General features: G+C 39.0%; 1 protein-coding gene across 1 annotated transcript; it reads left to right on the plus strand.

Annotated features, from left to right (window-relative positions):
- The first annotated feature begins 9,348 nt into the window (after window positions 1–9,348).
- On the plus strand, window positions 9,349–19,868 carry LOC143131201 (matrilin-1-like). Its single transcript, XM_076290673.1, has 14 exons — window positions 9,349–9,391; window positions 9,850–9,937; window positions 10,034–10,086; window positions 10,184–10,246; window positions 16,744–16,865; window positions 16,957–17,108; window positions 17,209–17,362; window positions 17,456–17,609; window positions 18,200–18,321; window positions 18,413–18,564; window positions 18,668–18,821; window positions 18,918–19,071; window positions 19,204–19,262; window positions 19,377–19,868. The coding sequence occupies exons 1-13, from the start codon at window positions 9,364–9,366 to the stop codon at window positions 19,251–19,253; spliced, it is 1,446 nt and encodes a 481-aa protein (XP_076146788.1). The 5' UTR covers window positions 9,349–9,363; the 3' UTR covers window positions 19,254–19,262; window positions 19,377–19,868.
- The last annotated feature ends 5,784 nt before the right edge of the window (window positions 19,869–25,652 follow it).

The raw sequence follows: 25,652 nt of genomic DNA on the forward strand, positions 1-25,652 counted from the left end.
CAATTTCACATGCCAGGTGCAGGTCACTTGAAAGGCACTCATGTAGCCTTTTCTCAGAAGTCAGTCACATGCTAAAGCTAAAGCTGTATCATTGTGTAGTAGCATTAGCAGGCCATCTAGTGTGGGTTTGTGGGAGAAGCTAAGGTCAGGTGAAGATCCTCATTATTTGAACGTCTTTATCACATGCACCCTGGGCTTCAATGGAATCAAACACTTCTACTTTCCTGTAAATCAGATTGGATTCCTCTTAGTACTGTTTTGTTCATATTTTAAGTGCAGGCTCTTAACTGTTAATTCAAATTAGTTCAACTACTAACAGTTATACATCTCAAGCCTTTAAATGTGGTTCCCAATTGCACCCACATTGTGCCCTGCCCTGTGTAAGGCACTTGAAACGTAGTTACTAATAGAGGGTTGTTCCTGCTGTTACACTGTAGGTTGCTCTGGATAACAACATCACCTATATGACAACGAATTTAAAATAATGTATAAAGTTGCAAGATATCCTTCCATGACAGTTTCGATATACTTACTTATTGATCCCTCTTTGCTACGGTTGGAGCTAGTGGTGTAGTACTTGAGTCTGGTCTTGGTCTCGAGACCATTTTTTGCTTACTTGGTCTTGTCTCGGAATTGAAAGCAAAAATACTCGGTCTTTCTTGACTTGGTCTCAGCCTACATTGGAAGGAGGCAGACGCATAATTTTAGAGTTGGACCACAGCGGGAAATATATTGACTATATTTCATGGTATATTCAAAAATATCCACCATTACAAATATTCTTATCTTAAAAAAAAGTACAATATTAATTTTTAACTGCCATTAAATTATATCCCATGGTGCTATGCTGCATAGTGTAAAGGTTTTGAAAGATACGATCTTTGTCCGGATGGCACAGCAGTTATTCTGGAGAGGGTTGAAGCTATGACCTATGGTTTTTGCCAACTCTGTCATTCCAATGAGTGCCTCTGGTTGTGCTAATCGACAAGATGAGTGAGCAATCCACAATAATTAAATTTGGTTACTTGAACCACAATTCAACACCTTCAACTTTAATGAAATGTTGACATCATGCCATACTAAATTTTGACTCCAGCTGAGCTCCTAGTCTTAAAGTATTGTTCAGAAAAGAAGTTTGGTAGACAAGTGTGTGCTAGACTGCTCATAGCCAACAATCCCCATTCTACCCTTAGGGAAGTCATGTCACATTTTCATTTCTGATCTCTGAAGACTTATAGTGAAGTCAAGTCAAGACAAATCTTCATCTCTGATGGGACACTAGAAAGGCCCCTACGTAGTCTTTTCTCAGAAGTCTGTCACATGCTAAATGTCATGTCAAAGGTGTAGGAGTGCACTCTCAGTTTCAGTTCAGTACTCTCTTCGTGTAGTGTAGTATCATGAACCACAGCCTTTGGTCAACAGTCATAATGTGAACGCAGTCATGAGCCTGGTCATTCATACGGTGGGAAAAAAAGCTGAGATCAAAGACTAAATGCACACATCAAGTTCCTCAGTCTTTTCCCAGAGGGATGTGAAATGTACCATATTCAGCACACTGTTCAGTGTTCACACATACTGTGCATGTGCATAATGTTGCATAATCTGCGTAATGTTACAGTTATGATGTGTCTGAACAGGCCATCTTGTTCAGTGTGTTTAGTGGGTTTGGTCTAATCATTCAAAACGAAACATGAAATGGAATCTCAGTTGTGGCATGTTGCTCAGCCTGATAAGGTAAGAAGTGGCTCTGTGTGTACATGATCTCTCTCTCTTTCTCTCTCTCTAGTTTTTTTTGGGGGCAGCCGTGGCCTACTGGTTAGCGCTTCGGACTTGTAACCAGAGAGTTGAAGACCTGACTTGTGTTCATTCTCTCTCCTTTTTATTTCTTTATTGATTTGGACTTTTTACTGGTGCATAAATAAAGAAGTGTGATAAAGCAAAGATGGGAGCAGCCTTAAAAAAAACATGAAGTATAGAATCACACGTTTAAATATCAGGGCTGGGAATCACAGAGTAGCTCACAAATCTATACTGTCACAATACTTTGCCCACAATAGCGATACTAGCATTCTCCAATACTCAATACATTGCAAACGATGAATCTATGATACCACGATATCTCTGTAAAAGAAGTGTGTGTGTGTGTGTGTGTGTGTGTGTGTGCATGTGCCTGATTGCCTGCAGCCTTGCCAAGACTGGAAAGGCTGCACGAAACTTGGTGGGCATGTAGCCCCACAAGGATGACCATTGTTTTACGTCCCCCCAAAAAGAGGGTAGGCTGAACACAGTTTTCTGTGAATATCTCGAGAACCATAGGGCCTAGGATGACCATTTTTTTGTATCAACCCAATCAACCCAATCCATATCCACTCATTTTAGGTTTAGCACCACCTAGTTAATAATGACAAAGCAAAAACGAGGTGTTGTAATCGCAAAATTTGAAAAGTAGGATCATTACGACACCCTCTGAATGCATGCCAAGTTTCGTGAAATTCCGTTCATGGCAGGCCATACAATACTGTACACCAATCGGCCTGTAGATGGCTGGACACAGTTTTTCTGTGAATATCTCGAGAACCGTAGGGCCTAGGATGACCAATTTATTTTTTGTATGTTGGTCTCCAGGGGCTTTGTCAACACATCCCATATCCACTCATTTGAGGTATAGTGCCACCTAGTTAAAAATGAAAAGGCAAAAACGAGGCATTGTGATAGGTATCTTTGGCTGACAGTTTCAAAACTGCACAAAATTTAAAGTATAGGATCATTATGACACCCTCTGAATGCAGGCCAAGTTTCGAGGGGGGCCATATCAGCTACTTACACACACGCGCACACACACACACACACACACACAAACACGCGCATGTACGCACACACACACACATAAACACATACACGCATGCACACACATGAACGCACACACACACACACACACACACACACACACACATAAAGACACATACACACACACAGTACACATGCACACACACACATAGGTACACACACACACACACACACAGGCATGCAAACATGCACACACACACACACACACACACACACACACACACACACACACACACACACACACACACACACACACACACACACACACACACCACACGCATGCATGCACACACATAAACATACCCACATAAAAAAACACACATGCAGGCAAACAGGCACACACACACCATTATCCCCACACACACACTCACAAGTGAACCCACACACACACACACAGACACACAGAAGCACACATACAGTATACACAACGCAAACACACAGTATGCACATACTCATTTACATACACAAAAGTAGGGGATGGAGACAAATTGACAAGCGTGTTTTGTACCACTCTGTGGTACATCTAGTTTGATATCTGGTTTTGGACACACCTATTTTATATTTATAATTTTCTGCATTGCAGTACACTACTGGAGACAGCAAAATGATGACATAACACATGTTAAAAAACAACCTAGCCCATGCCATGTTTCAGATTCTTCAGAGTAGCTGCCGTTTACCTTGACCTCTTCACACACTGTTGTGGAATGCTTTTTAATTACCATGAGTAAATCAAAATCAGTCAACAAGTGCTCATTGTGATCAGGTTACTTCTTTGGAATCATCCTTGCTTCCTCACACCAGGTACCTTCCTTAGAAAATTATTTCAGGTTACTTCCTGAAACTGGTTGAGAATGTCAAGAGTGTTCAAATCTGTCATCAAAGCAAAAGGTGGCTATAAAGAATCTAAAATGTAATCAGAGTTTGATGTGTTAATTGTTACTTGCATAGCCTACTGTATACTGTAATTCATGTAGTATTTCTTAGTTTTGACCTTCAGTCTACAATGTAGTAAATAGTCTAGATAAGAAATAATGAGTGAGCAGGATGAAAAGGTGAGTAGGTGTATCTGTATAACGACAACAATAACAACAACACAACAATAACAACAACACAACAATAATAACAACAACAATAACAACAACAACAACAATAACAACAACAATAATGACAACATTTCCAACAACAATTCCATGAAACTTAAGTACATGTGAAGGCAAGTACTTTTGTACTTTTTAAAAAGAAAATTTAAAAGAAAGACTTGTACTTTTACTGGAATAATATTTTACCAAGGGTATCTCTACGTTCACTTCTGCTTTATGTGCTTCTCTGTGTGTTTTCGCTTGTAAGTGTGTGTGGGGGGGTAATGGTGTGTGTGTGTGTGTGTGCGCGTGTGTCTGATTGCTTGCATGTGTGTGTATGTGTGTATTTTCACTTGTGAGTTTGTATGTGGGGGTAATGGTGTGTGTGTGTGTGTGTGTGTGTGTGTGTGTGTGTGTGTGTGTGTCTGTGCGTACCTGTGTGTGTGTGTGTGTGTGTGTGTGTGTGTGTGTGTGTGTGTGTGTGTGTGTGTGTCTGTGCGTACCTGTGTGTGTGTGTGTGTGCATGCGTGTGCGTACCTGTGTGTGTGTGTGTGTGTGTGTGTGTGTCTGTGCGTACCTGTGTGTGTGTGTGTGTGTGTGTGTGTGTGTGTGTGTGTGTGCCTGCATGTGTGTGCATGTATCTTTATGTGCGTGTGTTTGTGTGTGTGTATTATTTTGTGTTTATTACACGGCTCTTCAGAGTGCTGCAGAAAGTTCCATTCACATGAATGGGCCTGGGTAACAAATAGGCTAGGTTATGTAGGCTAAAGTCATATCGTGGGGAGTATTATTTCGTTTTGGCAAGTAGCCGTATAATAAGCGGGATAATGTATAGAACGCCGGTCATTACTGTGAAAATAAGTCCCTTCAGGGCAGAACAAGACCACTCCGCTGCGCATCGGGGTCCGGTTCGCCCTGTCGGGACTTATTTTCCCAGTAATGACCGGCGTTCTATACATTATCCATTACTTATTGTATGGTCCGCCATGATGTCATAATGATCCTACACTTCAAATTCCGTGCAGTTTTGAACCTGTCAGCCAAAGATACCTGCGAATACAATGCCTCGTTTTTGCTTTTTCATTTTTAACTAGGTAGTGCTATACAACAAATGAGTGGATATGTGATGGGTTGACATGGCCCCTGGAGGCCAAAAAAATATTGGTCGTCTTAGGCCTTACGGTTCTCAAGATATTCACAGAAAACTGTGTCCAGCCATCTACAAGCCAGTTGGTGTACAGTCACTAAATGTCAAAGTCAGCTTTGCTATTGTCAATTTCTTCAAATATACTAGACAGAGGAATTGAAATAGCTTTTCTCTCTCTAACAGATAAGACAAAAAGTGCAACAGAAGACATTTTTAACACTAAACAATAAATAACAACAATATCACAAGACAAAATCACAAGAATGTAACCGTCAGCAAATAAATTGTATATGACGTGTTGTGATAGAACAGAAAGATGTGCAAAAGTGCAATAATGCAAGAGATGTGGTGAGAATGGCGGCTTTCCGTGCTCCCTCTACCGTCTCCTAGCGGGAAAACCAGCCTTGCAAGATCTGCACCAGCGTCTCGGCAGTGTCTGAATCCGGAAGTCCCGTGAGAAGCGAGTACGAGCGAGAAACATGCCGAAAAACACAAAATGCTTAAAATTCTCTGGACATACACATGCCCCTCTCAAGCACTGGTTAGCCATGCCGGCTAACTATAAAATGGCTTCATTTTTTAGATGTTCATCATGGCAGAGCCAGCGACAAACCCAAAGAGACGGTTGTGAAATATGCACCACAAAGCTCTGTAGCTCCGTAGAGAAAAATGGGACAACAAAAGTGAGAAATTGGCAAAGAAATTTCTGGAGTCACAGAACGGCCCTTTTAGATCAGTACACCCTCAGTCAAAGTGGCCTTTTAGTTGTCGATCATATACCACACACCTGGCGAACCAGTGAACTTTTCCTTCACTGAAGCCAGTGAACAGAAAAAGAACATTAATGCATGAACAACTTGACATATATGATATATACTTTAACAATATTAAAGTTATCTGCTTAGACTCAAACACACTTTTTTTGTTTTGATATAGGATGTGATATAGGGGACAGGCAGTATTTCAATTATATGTATTTAAAATACGTATTTAATTACTTTAGCGTATTTTGTAATTTGTATTTTGCAGGAATGGAAAAACTCAAATGTAGTTTGTAACAAAATACTTTGAGGGATTGTATTTGAGTATTTCAACTACTTAAATACTTCTCAAATAAGCCAAAATGTCATCACTCAATTAAATATACTACCCGCTATAACCATGACAATAGGCAATGCTTATCATAAAGCAAAAAGGCCAGAATCTTGGTGAATCTGGTTTTAAGAATAGGCTGGGTGCCTAGAGATATCCTTTGGGCAATTCCCTATATTCAACTGTAAAGTTGACCTAAACATTTCATTACCTTTTTGGAAGAAAAGCATGAAATGTTTACCCATTTTCCATTTTTCTTGCTGCGGTATGCCACATTGTGACCAACTTAAAAGTGTTAGATCCAACTTTCTTCTATTACGATCCCCTCTGAACATGTGTAAAGTTGAAAAAAAAATGAAAAGAAAAGTCAATTGTGGGAGCCAAAATGGTCAACTTTATCACCTTTCTGTTAGGACAACATGGGGTGTAAACCCAATTTGTTTGTTTATGTCAATTTTTGTCACCCTGCAGACAACTTAAAGCCCCTTAGAACATGTCAGGAAGTAGAAAGAAATTAAAAAAGTAACTAGGAGCTTGAATTGTCAGGTGTGTTAAGTGCTACAAGACAAAAATTTGAAAACGATACAGATAAGATACTGAGGGAGAATATTAGGACCACGGCCTTTGACCCCATGACCTTGAGTACCTAATAGCTGATGTTCATTCTTACTACAGGACAGTATTAAAACTTGGATTTGACATGAGGATTTATGTAAGGAGTAACATCCGCTGAGGTGTCCTGATATGCAGAAATAATGGAGGAGACAGAGACAAAGACCTCCCGGAGTGGAATTCTCTCCCAAGTTAATTCATTCCGTATATTGGGACACCTTATAGGTTGTTATTCTGTTTATCTCCGATGTTGCCAGTAGGCATGCATTTATAGCACAACAAGGGAAATGTAGTTCAGTTTAAAAAGAGGCCAACCTGTTCAATTTGTTGTACTACTTTCATTGGTTACGGAAAATTATGGTGGGTAGTTTGCTTTGTTACAGTTGATTCCACTGTTGCGAAGCCTGCTTGTCAGTTCAATCATTGTTTACATTCATATGGGATGGTGATTACATTTTTTACCAGATCTACTTCATAGGTGCCCCAATGTACAGAATTAATAGCCCCCTGTCAGCCAATCAAAAATAGTATTTCTTGTGTCTTGGGGATACATTTTCAATAATATGCCTTGTTAGTATATCATGATTATTGTGTGGGTATTTTTGTATTTCCAAATTACTAATTACTTGTATTTTACACATCAGCAGTATTTTGTATTTTATTTTGTTACATTTCATGAGCCAGTATTTGTAATTTGTAACAAAAAATTACTCACAAAGTATTCATTACCTAAAACGATATGCTATATATTATTCATTTATTTGAGGCAAACTTTATGATATGATTTATATTGTTTTTGTGTTTTTTTCTTTACTTCAAAATGGTACTTAATGTTTTTTTTTTCCTGAATTTAATCTTATTTTGATTATAACTGGATTTTGTTATAATATAAACAGTTCATTTTGTTTTCTAATGTTATAAAACAAGAAACCGGAACCAAAACATGACTTAATTACACAATCCAACAAATTCTGGCGGTTGAGTTGGGAAATAGCTGTTTTGATTGGGCAATATGTGCAGTGCCTGTGGGTGTGTGTGTGGGGGGGGGGGGGCTGGCAAATGACTTGGGTCAGCAATATTTTTGCAGAATTATCTTGATTTAGCTGTTCATGCAATATCCTGTGGTCCTGTTTTGCTGAGGCAAGACAATTAAGATATGCTATGCAATAAATACATACATACACTGTTGAGACTATGAGATGCGTGGCATCCCCTTGCAAGTGGAATTAATCTCAAAAAATGATTTTGCTGCTGTGCTATTGTGTTATTGGTAAAGACCACCTTTTTAGTTTTATACTTTCCACAATATTAAACACAATACCGGTAATTTTATTTATTTGAAACTACTTTTGAGACACCATGCATCTCAGTTATAGACAGCAAGTTTCATAGTCCCACAAACACTGATTTGATTTTCATGAACCTTAATTTCTGTGGACCTCCTGCACAAAGCCACTATCTTCACTCAATTGGGCCATGCAGATATGCAAGGAGGAAATAGTCACTGCTCACTAAAGTAAAAAAAAAATATTTTTGTATACAGACGATTTCTCTTACAGTCCAGAGAGTCATTCAGCATGCCATAATAAGAGGACAAAACGAAATAGAACCTGTGCAATCTACAGTGCCTATAAAAAGTAGTCAGTCCCCTTGGACATTTCCCCTTTTACTGCATTTATGAATGGAATCTTGATCAGTTTAATTTGGTCTTTTTTTACAATCATTTACAAATAATCCCCTCTTTAATGTGAAAGTGAAAGCAGATTTATACTAAGTAATGTTAATTCATTAAAACTACATGTACATAATGCAAAATAAGCAGTTGCATAAATACTCACCCCCTCAAGTTAGCATTAAGTAGATGCAACTTTGGCTGCCATTAAAGCATCTGTGCTGTGTGGATAGCTCTCAATTAGGCTTGCACATCTGGATACTGCAATTGTACTCTATTTTTCTTTGCAAAACTGCTCTGTCCGGTTGGAAGGGGATCGGGTGTGAACAGCCCTTTTTTTAAGTCCAGAAACAGATTTTCTATAGGATTGAGGTCTGGGATTTGAGTCGGCCACTCCAGAACATTCACCTTGGTGTCTAAACAATTTCTGTGTCGTTTTCGCTGTATGCTTCAGCTCATTGTCTTGCAAGTCATAATTCTCTTGCAGACTAAATCAGATTTTACTCCAGGATTTCCAAATATTTTGCCAAATTCATTTTCACTTTACTTTTACTTTGTTTTTTTTTTTGTTGTTGTTGTTTTTTAAGTTTTATTTTTTTGGTAAAAGAAAAGGCCGAATTAAATTGATCGAGATTTATAAAAGGGGAAATACCGAAGAGGATGAATACTTTTTATACGCACTGTATGCATGTTTCATGATCCCATAAGCACCAGACAACCTCTGATAACATTTTAGCTATTTTTTGTCAATATATTTTATATGGGTGGTTCAGTTACAGTGAAGATCATATGGACATGTCCCAAAAGGTTCAGCATCATTGCATTGTGATTGGATTGAAATGAAAGAGGAAGCAAGCTATATATAAATGAACGCCAGTTAACATTCAAGACTGTAGCACACCAGGAACACGATGATAGGAGGAATTCAATTTGTCATTTGTAAGTTTTATGATCAAATTCCATTAAGTGTTTATAGCCAATTAGGCATTCAGCTGTTCCTGAATTCTGTGTCATTTTGTATAGTATTCATTTAGTTTGGTTGTTCATTGGTCACTGTAAGAAGTCCCCAACTAAAAACACAAGGATTGTAACCTATATCCTGTGTTTAACTGAAATTAATACATTACCTTGATTTTTATGGTTGATAACAGTTTACTTGGAGACGGCTTTTTGGCTACACACTAAACAGATTGTGTTGCTCTTGATATGCACAACTCTGGTGTACTGTGTGCTCTGCACATTTTTGCATTGAACATATAAACTGATGTATGCAGTCATTTTAAAGTGATTTAATAACCAAGATGAATTAGCGTGGATATTATAAATAATAATAAATTACTTTGAAGGCTGCAGCATGATCAGGTGACACTGACTTTTAGTGTTTTTTGTGTTTTTAGTGCTGGTTACCACCGCAATTTTCAGTGTTGTGGAAAATGCTGTGTATCATTGTCGAAATGGACAAGAAACAACTCAGTCCAGTGATGGGTAAGTGGGATTTAAGTGTGATATTATACTGTAGCATTGAAATAGCCTATTTAGGCTTGTAATCTCACTGTGTTTCCCCAATGTCTCTCCTCTCAGCACTGCAAAATCCTCAGGGTGCAGCCTGAGGAATGATTATTTTATCTTCGCAGGTTAAAAACACTCAAGTTACACATAATCACATTAGCAGATAAACCTGACTTACTTTCTTGCACACACATTTAACTTCTTGACTTCTTCTATTTTCAGAGAAAAACATAAATTTAAACATCAGAAGCTACAACAACAACAACAACAATAACAACAATAACGGTAATCCACAATAGTTTACTTGTAGTTTATAGGTACATACTGAATATCATGACTTGTATGACAGTCCTATTTGTACGACGGAGTATTAGGGCCACACATGAAGGAAAAAATATTTTTGCCATGACGAGATTAAACTCGCCATGTCGACATTAAACTCGACATTTCGAGAATAAAGTTGAAATGTAATGTCGACTTTAATCTCAATGTATCGACTTTAAAGTCGCCATGTCGACATTAAACTCGACATTTCGAGAATAAAGTTGAAATATCATGTCGACGTTAATCTCGACGTGTCGACATTAAACTCAACATTTTGAGAATAAAGTTAGTTTGGAGAGAGAACGACCGCTCGGGACGATTGAAAGGGAGGACGAATTAAACATTCCAGTTTTCTTCGACTGCAACAATGATTAGAGATAGGCCTATATCATGTGAACAAAATATAAAACATTAACCTCCATTGCTCAGCCAAATACTTTCCTGTAGGTCCTTATCACGGAGTTACAGGCGATAAATGCGATGGTCAAAAGTAGCCTAAACGTCATTAGCGGTTTATTTATTTATTGTAGGCCTATTATTAAAGAGTGTTTTTCATCTAAAGGTTCAACTTCATGCTTATGCACTAGACTAGGCATAGGCTAGCCTACTAGGCGCTCTCCCCAATCCTAGAATTTCACATTGTTTGTTTGTAATGGATGCAAAACAGCCTATTGCTGAATGTCTAGGGACGAATGAAGCTGTCCTCCTCCCGACCACCCCATGTACTAGTAGCTTACATGCGCACATATGCACACATAGTGCATAAATAAAATATACATGCACACATATTCCCTCACGGGATCAAAATAGTATATATGCTTAGGCTATACCTGTGTTTTATAGCCTCCTATTGCAGGTGAGACATGGAAAAGCAGTTTTAGAGAAATTAGTTAACCTATGGAGAGTGACGGCCTGTGGTTCATGAAGGGCAGTTATTTGAATGTGCGGTGGCCTTACCCATGTAAAACAGAGTGAAATAGCATTTTGTATAGAAACATTATATCATTGGATACATGTATTATTCTAGCCATATCCCAGTAAACAAAATAAAGTCCTGGCGACGTCCCCTAAAGGTCCCCTGGCGAACGTCACCTCCTCGACATTGTGTAGGGTTCCCTTTATGTCCCGCGGACCTCTGTTCGGGAGGTCTAAAAGACGTCCACGAGACTTTGAGAGGACGTCCTGTAATGGTCACCGCGACGTTATGCGCGCGACGTTTATATTTCCGCGATGGTTAAAAAAAAAAAAAAAACATAAAGCGCGATTTAGTATGGTAGGCTATTACATCCTGTAAGTCTCAGCGTTGCTAGGAGAGAGGGGGACGGAACAGCAACGACAACACGCATCAACGACTTGTTCTACAACTACACAATCAACGTCACTCACCTCATATTTTCACGCATGTATGACAAATCACGTCCTCCGAATATATTACACTAACGATGAGTAGACATGGATATTTATACCGGGCTAGGATGTGCTGCTTTCACATCTACGGTGTCATTTTCTTCATAAACTAGTACGACGTTTTAATGGGCATATCCCGTAGCATACATCATCAGAGTAGGCCTAGGCTAGCCCAAGATAAATAGTTCAAATCATATTGTTTCAAAATATTAAAAACTAATAATAGCCAAAAATACTAAATGAATCGCAATGCATGCTGGGAAGCAAAACTCAACATGAAATAAAGTAGGCTACATGAAACATAACTAGAATGCATTGACGTTATATCCACTCGTTTTCTTGGACCTGTGATCAAACAGGCACAGCCTAATGTAAGCCTATCTTCCTGGAACATTGCAGATAAAGAAAAATGTATCGTTTTCCCTGAATGCTCTTTGTAGCCAACTTTAAGATGAAATAAATAGAAAGATGTTTCTATTCTATATCATTGTTTTATTAATAAACAGTGAGGCAGAGAGCTTGCTCCTCGTCAGAAATCTCATCGGATCTCATCGGATAGGCTATTTTAAACGCATGCTCGCGTTTAAAAGTGTCACGCAGCTGTCCCCGATGTTACAGAAGCTCCTTGTGGAAACAGCAAAGAGTGCCCAATTTGCTGTTTCCACAAGGAGCTGCTGTAACATTGGGGACAGCTGCGTGACACTTTTAAACGCGAGCATGCGTCAAATAAATTACAATGACATTTAAACAAGTCATGAAGAAGCAGTATCCTTAATTCTTCTGCGATGTAGAGCTAGATCGTTTTGCTTTACAAATTAAGTAGCCTAGTCACTTCTGTTGCTAGACAACCCTAAACAAATGCTACGTGGTCTGTTTTTAACATTTCTCTAGTTTTATTGCATCGTATTCAGCTCAAAAAGTCGGTTCAGTCCCAATTCGGCCGTGTGTGTGTTTCTGAAAATAAAACAGATAATAAGTAGGTGACTACGTTAAATAAACCACTGCCTATTTAGAGCATGTTACATGCATCACGTAATGACAGTTATCTGAAGAAATGCGCATTGTAGGCTAAGCTAGAAGAACAGCGACTTTGCTAACGTTACACCAAGCATCACATCAGCGAATTTGATAAAATCCCTTCCCTAGTTTGTAACATTATACATTAACGTTAAACTCAAAATGTATGTGCTACATAATTCAGCATGTATGCTGAATTATGTAGCATATAGCCTACATTTTGAGTTTAACGTTAACAACCCTTTTCCCAGTTTATGAAGTTGTGCGTCTATGAGCAAAGTAGGCCTATTCATAGACGCACAACTTCATAAACTGTATATGATATGTTGCCTTAGACTACGGTAGGCTAATGCAGCTACTGCTAGAGATACTAGATAGATAGATACTTTAGTCATCCCCAGACATAACGTGAAGTCGTGCATGGATGTGATGTCTCCGTCCTGCAGGCGGTAGCCAGAGCGCTCTCAACTCCGCTGCCATGTGTGAATAAACAAACGTCCCCCTCATGTCCCCGGTATAACGTTATTGTCGGGTCCTTAGAAGGTATTTGAAATGACCAAATGCAAATGTCATCCAAGGGACCTGACGGTGACGTCCCCAGAAAGTCCTGCACCGGACGTCACGCAATAACCAAACGATAACTTGCTCCGGACGTCAATAAGGTCACCGGAATGTCCGCTAGAGAACATGACGTTCGGGACCAATCGGGGACGTCGTGAATGTCGGCATAAGGTCCGGGGGACGTCCCGTGTTTGTCGGGATAGTCTAAACGGCATAGTGCACGGTATTTCCAACCGCGAGATACAGCACGATGACGGCAATGAGTAGTTAACAGACAAGACACAATCTATCTGAATATCTGCAATCTAGCAATCTATCTGAAATGACACCTATTTGATTTGAAGCCCATTATTCATGTAACATATTGTGTGTTAGTGTAGGCTATCTTAAACTGTGTATGCTATGTTTAAATTGTAGGCTATTGCGAGTTTAATGTCAGCATGTCGACTTTAAAGTCGACATGTCGAGATTAAAGTAGATATGATATTTCAACTTTATATTCTCGAAATGTCGAGTTTAATGTCGACATGGCGACTTTAAAGTCGACACGTCGAGATGAAAGTCGACATGACATATCAACTTTATTCTCGAAATGTCAAGTTTAATGTCGACATGGCGACTTTAAAGTCAACATGTCGAGTTTAATCTCGCCATGGCAAAAATATGTTTTTCTTCATGTGTGGCCCTAATACTCCGTCGTATATTTGAGTTCACTGTCACTTATTGAGTTCTCATATAATCATATTGAGTTCTGCTCATCAAATACCATAAGATCAGTTTGGAAATAACACCCCTATAATAATATATTTGCAAATAAGGGTCCTATATCAGGGACACGGTCTGAAGCATGTGCATAAGTGCATTTAGGATGTGTCCAAATTCGCTTTAACACCAGTTTAACAGTGGAAAAGTACATTTAGGGTGTGTCCAAATTCACTTTAATATCAGTTTAACAGTGGAAAAACTGTCCAAGCATTCTTCAGAGGGGTTGTTGTGTGGTTGTAGCATGATCCAATAGGCCAGAGTGTCCTCTCTCACTTACACCATGGTGGATTGGTTTTATAATGGTGGACTTGCCAGGTAGAAAAACAAAACTGCTTTTCTGCAGAGGAAATTCAAATTAATCATATCCAGCAACTTGATGTGATCTTCAGCTTTATACTATTAGTTGTGTAGCTAGTGTGACCCCCAGGGGGCGCTCAAGCTCACTATTTGTATAAACTAGAAAAACAAACCGAGCTCTCCTTCAAACTATCTAGGCAGGTTATGGTTATGTACAATGAGGAACAGAAATGGAACAGATGTAATAAAAAATATACATTTATTAAACACTAGACAGACACAATAAATACACTGGTTGGCAATCAGGACAAGCAAATTTTCCACATAGGTATAACCAGCCTGATCACATTGGGCTAACAGTAGATGGAATTATAGGCTACAATAAACTAGAGAATGTAATTCCAGGGAATTACGAGTGCATGAAAATGCAAAAATGGCTGCATATGCTGAGTAAAATATTGTTGAATATTGTTTAGGCCTAAGTATAATCCAAGTAAAAAGATGGAGGTCAGATAGAGAAAAAAGTTTGGTGGGGAGTCATAGTTGATGACAACTGACAGTTGGAATGGCTGAACAGTTAAATAGTTGAGTAGCCTAGTTTAAATAGTTAAATTATTTACAAAGATGAAAAATGCATTCCACCACTGTCCTCCTAAGTAGGCCTAAGACCTACGTAACGCAGTTTGAATGAAGTTTCTACGTTACACGGTTGAACCTAAACGTGGAAAAAGCGTTAGAAGGAAAATAATACGAAGAAGAAATCGGATAACAGTGCACTCTAATAAGTCAGTGAATAAGTCTCACAGTAGATGAGTTACAGTGTATAAAGTCAAATAAATAACTAAATACTATTCACATACACAATCTAAGACACAATCCAATACTGCAGGAGACACTTCACACAAAATGGGCCTTACACACACTGACACGGCGTTTCACACTTCACACTAGTGAACACTGCAAACTAAGCACTGTCCCCGTATGACCGCTGTCACGTCATCCGGAAAAATAATCTTTGGTCACCGCTATTGGCCGATTTCCGGCTCCCATTGACTGACATTGAACACATGTAGCCTAAACAAAACGTCAATTAGGTGCTCAAACTAACACTGCTGACTTATGCCAGCAACCATTCCACTTTGATAAGAAACTGCATTTTCGTACAACATATATACAGCAAAAATAACAGAATTTGGATCAAACAACGTGGAGAAATCTCAGGAGGAAGAAAATTAACGCTGCATGACGGGGAGTGCTTTGCATTTCCCCTTGTCCATGAGTCACGTATAACAGGTTCTGGCGGCCGTTATTCCTTACTTTTCAGAGTAATTACATTTAAAAACATACCTTCATATTACATTACAATTTATAAATAAAGGAAGTTTAAAAAGGAAAAACACAATATATCAGAGGGATTACACGAATAATTAGTAAGGAAAAACAAGATTTCTACCACAATTTCCTGTTAAATTCAATATTTCATGGCGCTGTTGCGCTGCACAGCCATCAGATAACGCCGTTTCACTGCTTGCTTTTCCATCCAAAAAAGGCCCAAAGTGCAGTGAAATGCCGCCATCTAGTGGCATGAAATATGTAATGTAGCCCATTACATTCATTGGCACAAAATTTTAAGTGTAAGATCATTATGACATCCTCTAAATGTATGCCAAGTTTCGTGAAATTCTGTTCATGGGGACCATACAATAAATGAATATATGTGTACATTTAGTGACTGTACACTATGCATGCGCACACACACACACACACACACATACACACACATACAGTACACACTCATTAACACACAAAAAAACACACACATAAAGATGGCATGCATGCACAGACTCACACACAGGCATGCACACAAGCACACACACACACACATAAAAACACACACATGTAGGCGAGCAGGTACACGTGCACACACACACACACACACACATACACACACACACACACTCACTCACGAGTACACACATAAAACACACACACACATGCAGGCAAGCAGATGCACAAACACACACACACATACACCCCATTATCCCCCCCCCCCCCACACACACACACACTCATTAACACACGAAAAACACACACATAAAAATGGCATGCATGCACAGACTCACACACACAGGCATGCACACAAGCACACACACACACACACATAAAAACACACACATGTAGGCAAGCAGGTACACGCACACACACACACACACATACACACACACACTCACTCACGAGCACACACATAAAACACACACACACATGCAGGCAAGCAGATGCACAAACACACACACACACATACACCCCATTATCCCCCCCCCCACACACACACACACAGAAGCACACATAAAGCAAACGTACACATGCACAGTTATTAGCTTTTCCAGGTGAAATGTCTTCCATATTTGCAGATCCAGGAAAAGAGATTGCTTTTGTGCTGGATGGCTCTGGCAGTATTGATCCCCCTGACTTTGAATTGGCTAAACGATTTATTGCTGATGTCATGACAACAGTTTGGTCAAAATGTTTTAATGTAAGTATGATGTTTATATTTTAACTGTGGATGAAGTAAACAAATAGACAAATGAATGGGGTTTAATGTAATACTGCCTTTTTAACTGCAGTGCAAGTTTGCAGTTGTGCAATATGGAGACTACGTCAAAACTGAACTTTCACTGAAGGAAAATGACAACAGAGCCAAAGCCTTGACTAAAGTTGCAGGCATAAAGCAAATCACAAAGGTCACCATTACAGCTTCAGCAATCAATCACGTTCTGTAAGTCCTTCTGAAACATAATCATATTCACAATCAAGCATCTAATTCCTAATCTGTGCATGACATCTAAGGATTTCAACAAATTTCATTTCATTTACAGAGAGCACATTTTCGTCAAAGAAGATGGATCAAATGACAATTCCAAAAAATATATAATTATGATAACTGATGGACGTATATATAGGGACAATATGACACTGACAGAGGTTTTGCAAAACCCCAAAATGAAAGATATCACCCGTTTTGCTATTGGGGTGAGTGTCCTCACATAAAAATGGAACCTGTGCCATACATTTGGGTTTGCAATTTTCATTAGCATTTCATTAATCTCTCATTCTGTCTTACAGGTTGGTCCAGATGTACTGAACCATATCGTAGCACTGGAAGAGATGAGATCGATAGCCTCAGACCCAGATGAGAAACACTTTTTTAAAGCAGATGATTATAAAGCATTGCCAGCCATTCTGGACTCCTTACAGATGTCCATTACTGGGTTAGATGGTATGACCTCATATGCTTTGATCCATATGACAATTAAACCACAAACATGTAAAACAACACTTTTTAAAAACAACACATTTGTACATACACCCACACACAAACACATAAAAACACACACATGCAGGCGGGCAGGCACGTGCACCCATACACATACACACACACACACACATAAACTCACACCCCATGACCCCTACACACACACACCTTCACAAGTGAGTGCAAACATAAAACACAAACACACACATGCAGGCAAGCAGACACGCAAACACACATACACACACACACACACACACACACACACACACACACACACACACACACAGCCCATTACCCCCACACATACTCTCACAAGCGAACACACACACACAGAGAAGCACATACAGTATATACACAAAAGCAAACGTACACATGCACACACTCATTTACGTACAAAAAAGTTGCAAGAGTAGGAGATGGGGACCAATTGACAAGTGTGATTTATTTGTGCGGAGAGAATGTGCAGGACTGAGCGACTGTTATATTTTGTACCGCTTTGCGGTACATCTAGTTATTAGCTGTTCCATCAGGTGAAATGTCTTCCATATTTGCAGATCCAGGGAAAGAGATTGCTTTTGTGCTGGATGGCTCTGGCAGTATTGATCCTCCTGACTTTGAATTGGCTAAACAATTTATTGCTGATGTAATGACAACAGTTTGGTCAACATGTTTTAATGTAAGTATGATGTTTACATCTTAACTGTTGATGAAGTAAACAAATAGACAAATTAATGGGGTTTAATATAATACTGCCTTTTTAACTGCAGTGCAAGTTTGCAGTTGTACAATATGGATACTACGTCAAAACTGAACTTTCACTGAAGGAAAATGACAACATAACCAAAGCCTTGACTAAAGTTGCAGGCATAAAGCAAATCACAAAGTTCACCATTACAGCTTCAGCAATCAATCACGTTCTGTAAGTTCTTCTGAAACATAATCATATTCACAAGCATTTAATTCCTAATCTGATGTATGTGCATGACATCTAAGGATTTCAACAAATTTCATTTCATTTACAGAGAACACGTTTTCGTCAAAGAAGATGGATCAAATGAGAATTCTAAAAAATGTATAATTGTAATAACTGATGGACGTATCTTTATGGACGCTATGAACCTGACAGAGGTTTTGCAAAACCCCAAAATAGAAAATATCACCCGCTTTGTTATTGGGGTGAGTTTCCTTAGAACAAACTTAACCTGTATCGCTATGTTGCATTTGGATTTCCATTTCCATTTGAATAAATTGATACATCCTTTTGTCTCACAGGTTGGGCCAGAGGTGTTGACCCATACCATAGCACTGAAAGAGATGAGGGAGATTGCCTCAGACCCAGATGATGAACACTTTTTTAAACTTGAAGAGTATTCAGCATTGGAAACCATTGTGCGTCATTTACAGTTGGCCGTTACTGGGATAGATGGTAAATGACTTCTGTAATATGCTTTGTGCACAATCTAACATTTTTTACCATCTGGTTGTAAGCTTAAGACATATGAAATAGTCCTATTAAAATCTATACACTTTTAAAATGTGTCCATGATTTCCCTTTTAGATAACAATGCCCATCAACAATCTTTCCCATCCCTTCCACCTCACCAATAAGGACAGATGGTAAATTTGATCATGTTTTGAATACAATGTTGACAACTGAAACATAAACCCATAAAACAATCCTTTCAGAAAAATGAAAGCTCTTACAATATCTCTCCATTTTTTTCTCCTCAGATGTGGGTGATGATGATGATGATGAAGACGAAGAGGAGAAATAAGTTTGGCTCCAGGGCTTTTGTTTACCTGGTCACAGATGACCGGATCCTACAATGTGTTTAACAGCATATTGTTTGGATTTGTGCCAATATGATGAAGCATTCAATGCATCATTTTAGAGCTTAATTTTCATTTTATTCATAAATTGTTTTCAAGAGATTTTATCTCATAATGTACACTTCAACTTCTCTTGCATGTATGACCACTTCTATCTGTTTTAAGTACCAGCACCGGTACCAGTTACCAGCTTAAAACCTTTTTTGAGAGCATTGAGGCTCATTGAGACACACACACACACACACACACACACACAGACATCTGTTGTTAGTTGTAAAGCTATTATGCTAGCTTGACTTGCTCCATGAATTTGTGCTTTCTCAATTACTGTAACGTTACTATCCTATGATTTAAAATGATTATTTGTTTAAATAAACTTGAGTTTTCAATTAATGTTTTGGGGAGTCATTTGTGCATTGTGAAATGTTTTAGATATGATCTGATATTTTTTTGTCCCTCAGAAATTTGACATTTGTATAGCCTGTATAATTTGTCTAATTTGGGACATTCTCAGTGCATTTCTCCTGGTGTATTATGAGAACATATCAGATACAGTAAATTAATGTTACCACATCATCAGAGAGAGCCAACAAGTCTTCTCACATGTCTGCTAAAATGTAACAAACAGGTCAAGAATGTTGACATAAGGAACTAAAAGACATCTAGTCATATCCTAAGCAATTATTTCCTTATAGGCTACCAAGCAATCCCATCCAATGTTTCATTTTTGTCCACTACAGGGCTCCCCCTACAGAGTATAACTGTCATAAATAGGTTACACTCATGGCTTGCACCTTTCCCCCTGAACACTGTAGGCCTACACATGGATTTGACTGACAAGGTAATAGGCTATTATAATTTGTGATTCTCCTGGTCGGGGAGAGTGAAGTTTGTTCTAAGTAGATGGGACAAGAATGTTGAAATAAGGAACTGAAAGACATCATATTATGCAATTAATTTTGACACCCCCCCCCCCCCCCCCCTCCCTTTTACGGAAAAAAATTGTTTGGGCCCCGGGGGCCACTCCCTACGGGAACGTGATGTCACACTTTAGTACTCTATTGATTGTCTCGTCGGCTATTTGTACTTAATAAATTAAACGAAACTTGAAGAAGAAAAATACAGAGGACATGACCTCGGTGTCCTCTATGGTAGCTACGGCCATGTATCTCACACACATTCTCTCACAAACACACACACACATAAACACACACTAGGGGCTCTATCTTGCGTCCCAGCGCAATTGACTTTGTATACTCGCGCTTTTGTCTTTCCTATTTTGCAATCAGCGCATATTGAATTTTCCCAGGTACATGCCTGTAAATTAGGGAATTCGATTGCGCCCACGGGGGCGGTTCAGCGAAAAGACGGGGCATGTTCCGGCGCAAACGTTCACTGTTGATATTTTGCAGTTTCAGAAAACAATTCCGCCACAGACCAGGAACTCCCTGGTCTAAAGTCTGTGCCTAATTACGACCTATTAATTAGGACAACTTTATACAGCCCTATAAAGGCTAAAGTTACCTTTAGTTTTGTTCCAATTTACCGTTGTGTATGGCTTTAAACATTGCGTGCGCTTTAACATCAGCCTAAGCATTATTCCAGCTGCGCTAAGGTTTTAAGCACCATAATTTTGCCTACCTTGTTGTAGCCCATCTAAAATAACCCCAAGCTTTGCTATGTTCCCTCCATCCTTTCGTTATTTTCAAAAAACGTTTTATATCCATCAGGGACGTGCACAGGAATTTTGAGGGGCAGTTGCTCTGACCTGAAAAAGGGGCACCCACCCCCCCAAAAAAATAAAAAAAACCAAAGAAAAAAAAAAAAACTCACAGGCTATATTATGAAGGACTGAGAATAACTCAGAGTCTTTATTAAAAAAAAAATATATATATATAGCCTATATATATATATATATATATAGAAGTAAAACACTGAAATATAGCACTCAATCACCTTAACTAATAACACAGAAAAACATGACTTGAGTCATGAAAATCACCAACATCAATATCCCTATCAATATTCTATCAAGTCACTGATAGGTTTCTCCAAATGTGGGCTCATCATCTGACCAATTACATATTATTGTTATTGCCATTATTATTATTATTTTAATGCCCACTAGTGGTATTTATGTTCTGCTCAGGCAAGATCTTTGAAATGATAGCCTACTGTATGTTTTTTTAGATTACAATTATTTAGCATGCAGCTCTTTAACCCTGTACTTTCTAGCATGGTCCTCTCATCTCATATTTGGTGATCATCACTTAGGCCTACCTGCCCTGTGTGCCTCCTCCTGGTCCACATTTTCCTCACATGTTCTGGAGGCTTGTGACTGCTCCTCATGTTAAATGTAATGTAATTATGAAACATTGCCATTAGTAGGCTAAACTATGAGTCTGATTAATTAATCAGTTCGCTTACACAGTGTCATGTCATCTTCATCACAGAAAGTTTCTGTCTCACCTGCTGAATCCGCCTCTTTTCAGTTGGCATCTTGGCTTCAAACAATACACAAAATAGTGGATAGGATTTAGGTTTGAAAAGTTTTCAAGGTTTGAAAAGTGCTTGCATTTCGGATAAAGTGCTTGAAAATGCTTAAAATGTTCTTTTGACACAAATAGCTATCTGACGGAATAGTTAGCTTAGCCTATTAGATGCAGAAAGTCGGAGAGTTTCAAATTAAAACTTCTCCGCCATGGTCCTGGCTTGCGCCTCTGCGTGTGTGACTGATCTGTCCAGTCTATGAATCTGCCAGTCTGTTTTCATGCGTGACAGTCGGAGATGACCATCAACATGAAGTGAGGTTGCCGTTTTAATGAGCGTTGGTTAGAAAACATCTATTTCGGACTGCTGAGCAGAAATCATTCAGGGTGATGCAGATGCATTGCTAGCTAGGTCGCCATTAAAGGTTGAAGAGGGAGACGAAACTTTATGGTATGTGAATGCAAAACCGCACCAGTCATGTCTATGGCCGTATCTACCATAGAGGTCACCTTCCTTTCTTCAAATTTCGTTTTATTTATTAACTTAAAATAGCCAACAAGACAATTACCCTTGCATCAACGCACCGTCACGCAACACTTAGACACCTCTGACATGTCAAAACAAAAGTAGAGTTGACTCTACTATCGGGGAGCTATGTCCTAACTAACGAACGCAACACAGTGTCTCACGCAGCTCAAATAAACTTAAATAGGCCTACCCACAAATCCATTGTCCAAAATAAATAATCGTCAGACCTGAACAAAGGCTGGCTTCAAGGCCTACTCAAAATATTATGCTGAAATTCAGTGGAGTTGCAGCTATAGCTAACCTGCACTGAAAATTAGATATCAGAGTCTGGACCAATAGTAGCATATAGATAGTAGCCTAGATAGTAGATAATAGTAGATATGTATATGGATATTATCTAAGCATGATATTGATTATTGGTCAGTTATTTACACAGGAGACAGGAGAAGGGAAATCAGGCAGAAAGGTGGAAATGAGGAGAAAGAGGAGAAGAGAGGGAAATAATAGGCAAAGGGCCCTCACAAGTGAGTGAGAGATGTGACACTCACTGTGTCAGAAGGTACAAGCTCTGCAGCCTATGACCCTGCAATTTATAAATGCAACATTTACTACTCTGATGAGGAGAAGCAGGGCATTCTTAATTAAAGATGGAGCAGAGATCAGTATAAAAATCCTCAAAACCAATTGGAGAAAGGCTCTTGAAATATACAGGTGCATCTAAAAAAGTAGAACATTGTGGGAAAAGTGTGTTGGTTTAAGTTATAAACAAAACATGTTATAAATGATCATGATAGCCTTTACATTACAGCCCTCTATAGTTAAGTCTTTCATAGGCATATATAGGCTACTTTGCTCTTTAATAGGCTGCATAGGCTGTATTTCCAAGTGTGATTTATGCTGTAACGTATACATTATATTTATGTCAATTTATCTATTAGTTTCCGCAATATTCACCACAAGTCATCATTTAAGGGGTTATTTTTCACATCTTTCTTTCTTGGGGGCATACCCCAGACCCCCATAGTATTTTGCGTGGGGGGCAACATTTCTACCAACACCCCAGACCTCTGTATTTGAATCCTACGGCCTTGGTCATGTCTCAAACTTCAGCTCAGTTTTGTGGTTTAATGCTTATAGGCCCTACAAGTGGAAAGGACATTAAAACACCATGCATATGTGCATATCGTGCCATTTGGCAAGAAGTAAAATTTATCCAATGATATGACAACTCCGTCATCTTCACGTCACCCAACGTCACATCTCCGCATTGCTAGCCTACTGGTTGGTACATAGCTCATGATAACAGTTGTAGGCAAGAAAGAGACATAATCAGTCTCGACTGTCATGAAAGAGCGAGCCTTAACATTAGTTTGAGTTCACATATTCAGCAAAGAATAGTTATTTGTTGAGTGATTATTTTCTTATTTTATTTTATTTATGATTTTTTTTTTTTTTTGGTATATTGACTCAGCCAGTTAGATAGTTAGATAGCAAGCAAAGTCTACTTCCAGACAGGTGACACAGTTTTAACTTTTCCTTTAATTTCTTTTCCTGCTATTAAGAAATACAATTTTGTCAGTTAAAACCATCTCTAAATTATAAAAAAGTAAAAATCATTTTGGGTTAGTATATTCGTATTATGTCATTTGCCACCGCTGTAAAGTGCTGGAAAAGCTTGAAAATTGACCTTGAAAGTGCTTGAAAAGTGCTTGAATTTGATCTTGGAATAGGTGCGGGCTGCTTGTCTGCGAGCTATCTGTCTGATTATTTAGGCTAAACGTGGCAAACTCAGCCTGGATATACGAAGATTTGAATTCATTTCATAAAACTTGATGATCGTTCGTTTGTTATACATCACGAACTCACTTTTTCCGACAACGTGGTTTCGCTACTATCTCTTTCTAAGGCCGCTCATGCAGGCTCAGCTCAGGTGCCGGTCGCGTGCAGGGCTGCAGCCACGTAAACAGAGTTTAAACAGCCCTTCCTCTACCCTACTGACTTTCACTTCCGGTGCCTGAATGGAAGTGAATGAGGCTTTGCGATTTTTTTATCTAGGCCTACGTGAAATTCTGCATCCATTGTACGATTTATTTATTTATTTATTTTCCCCTCGGAAGGGCAACGTGAGTCGAGAAGGCCATATGGGCAGTTGCCCGGGCAACCTGAGCAACCCCCCTGTGCACGTCCCTGATATCCATGATGGCCTTGAAGTCTTGAGTTAGTGAATGCCATACCAATTCGAACCTGAATATACAGACTAGGAATTAAAAGAATTGGAAGAGGAAAGAAGGAGAGCAATACTGGACTATATATATTATTATTTTTTTAAACGGCGACGAAATTGTGAATTTCCAGAGCGTGCTACTCCACACTCGGCAATCGACTCCTACGGACTTTCCCCTAAAGATGGCAGCTGCAGCAGCAACATTTCCGGAAAGGTACTGGCTTGATGAAATTCATTCTGGACTCTCTATCCGACCACATAAAGACCTCGGGATACTTCGGTTTGGCTTTAGGGACCCTCTACTCACTACCACGTAAGTGTAATGTTGTTTGGAACTGTAGAAGAGGTATAAAAATAGCGTTTTGTAGTGGCGAAATTACATGCCCGGGTCACTTCCAGGCTAACAAGTTTTGACTAAAAACGGTAAGATTGAACTTTCTCAAAACACATCCGGATGACATAATTTGATGTCAACTCAACGTATGTACTCCCAATCATCCGTAAATTGATCTAAAGTGCATTTAACTCCGGATAATTCCTTTAAATCAGCTTTTTATGTGCTGTTAACCAGCAACCATAGATAGTACAAGAAAGCAGCAAGTATGGCTACAATTTCTGTAGTTGCTGCATCCATTCATTGTTATTCTCTCTCCTGCTCAAACAAATGTTGTGCATGTATTAAGTTGATGATAACGTGCTTACAAACTACTTTACAGAAAATATTGTAAATAGCCTACTGTCATGCAGTTAATGGGATACTGTGCAGAGTTGAAAGTTAGGTCAACTTGGAAACTGTTTCTTGAGTTGCCTGATGGTAAGGAGCCCTTGCTTGGCCGCCTGTGCTGCGCAACGCACACTTCGTTCCTCTCATCTATACAACGTAGTTCCCAATTCTGTAAACCATACATAATTTCAAAGAAAAATATTACCACTCG

This window comes from Alosa pseudoharengus, unplaced genomic scaffold (genome assembly GCF_046254945.1).
Source record: "Alosa pseudoharengus isolate Yale_2024_CS ecotype anadromous, Long Island Sound unplaced genomic scaffold, YU_APseudo_1.1 YU_APseudo_1.1_scf_18, whole genome shotgun sequence".
Taxonomy (NCBI): Eukaryota; Metazoa; Chordata; class Actinopteri; order Clupeiformes; family Clupeidae; genus Alosa; species Alosa pseudoharengus.

What these genes read in the sequence shown, in the direction of transcription:
- LOC143131201 (XM_076290673.1), top strand. Translation starts at nt 9,364, where the DNA reads ATGATAGGAGGAATTCAATTTGTCATTT. An exon ending in ACAACTCAGTCCAGTGATGG is followed by an intron (nt 9,938 to 10,033) that starts GTAAGTGGGATT and finishes CTCTCCTCTCAG; the next exon opens with CACTGCAAAATCCTCAGGGT. An exon ending in TTTGGTCAAAATGTTTTAAT is followed by an intron (nt 16,866 to 16,956) that starts GTAAGTATGATG and finishes TTTTAACTGCAG; the next exon opens with TGCAAGTTTGCAGTTGTGCA.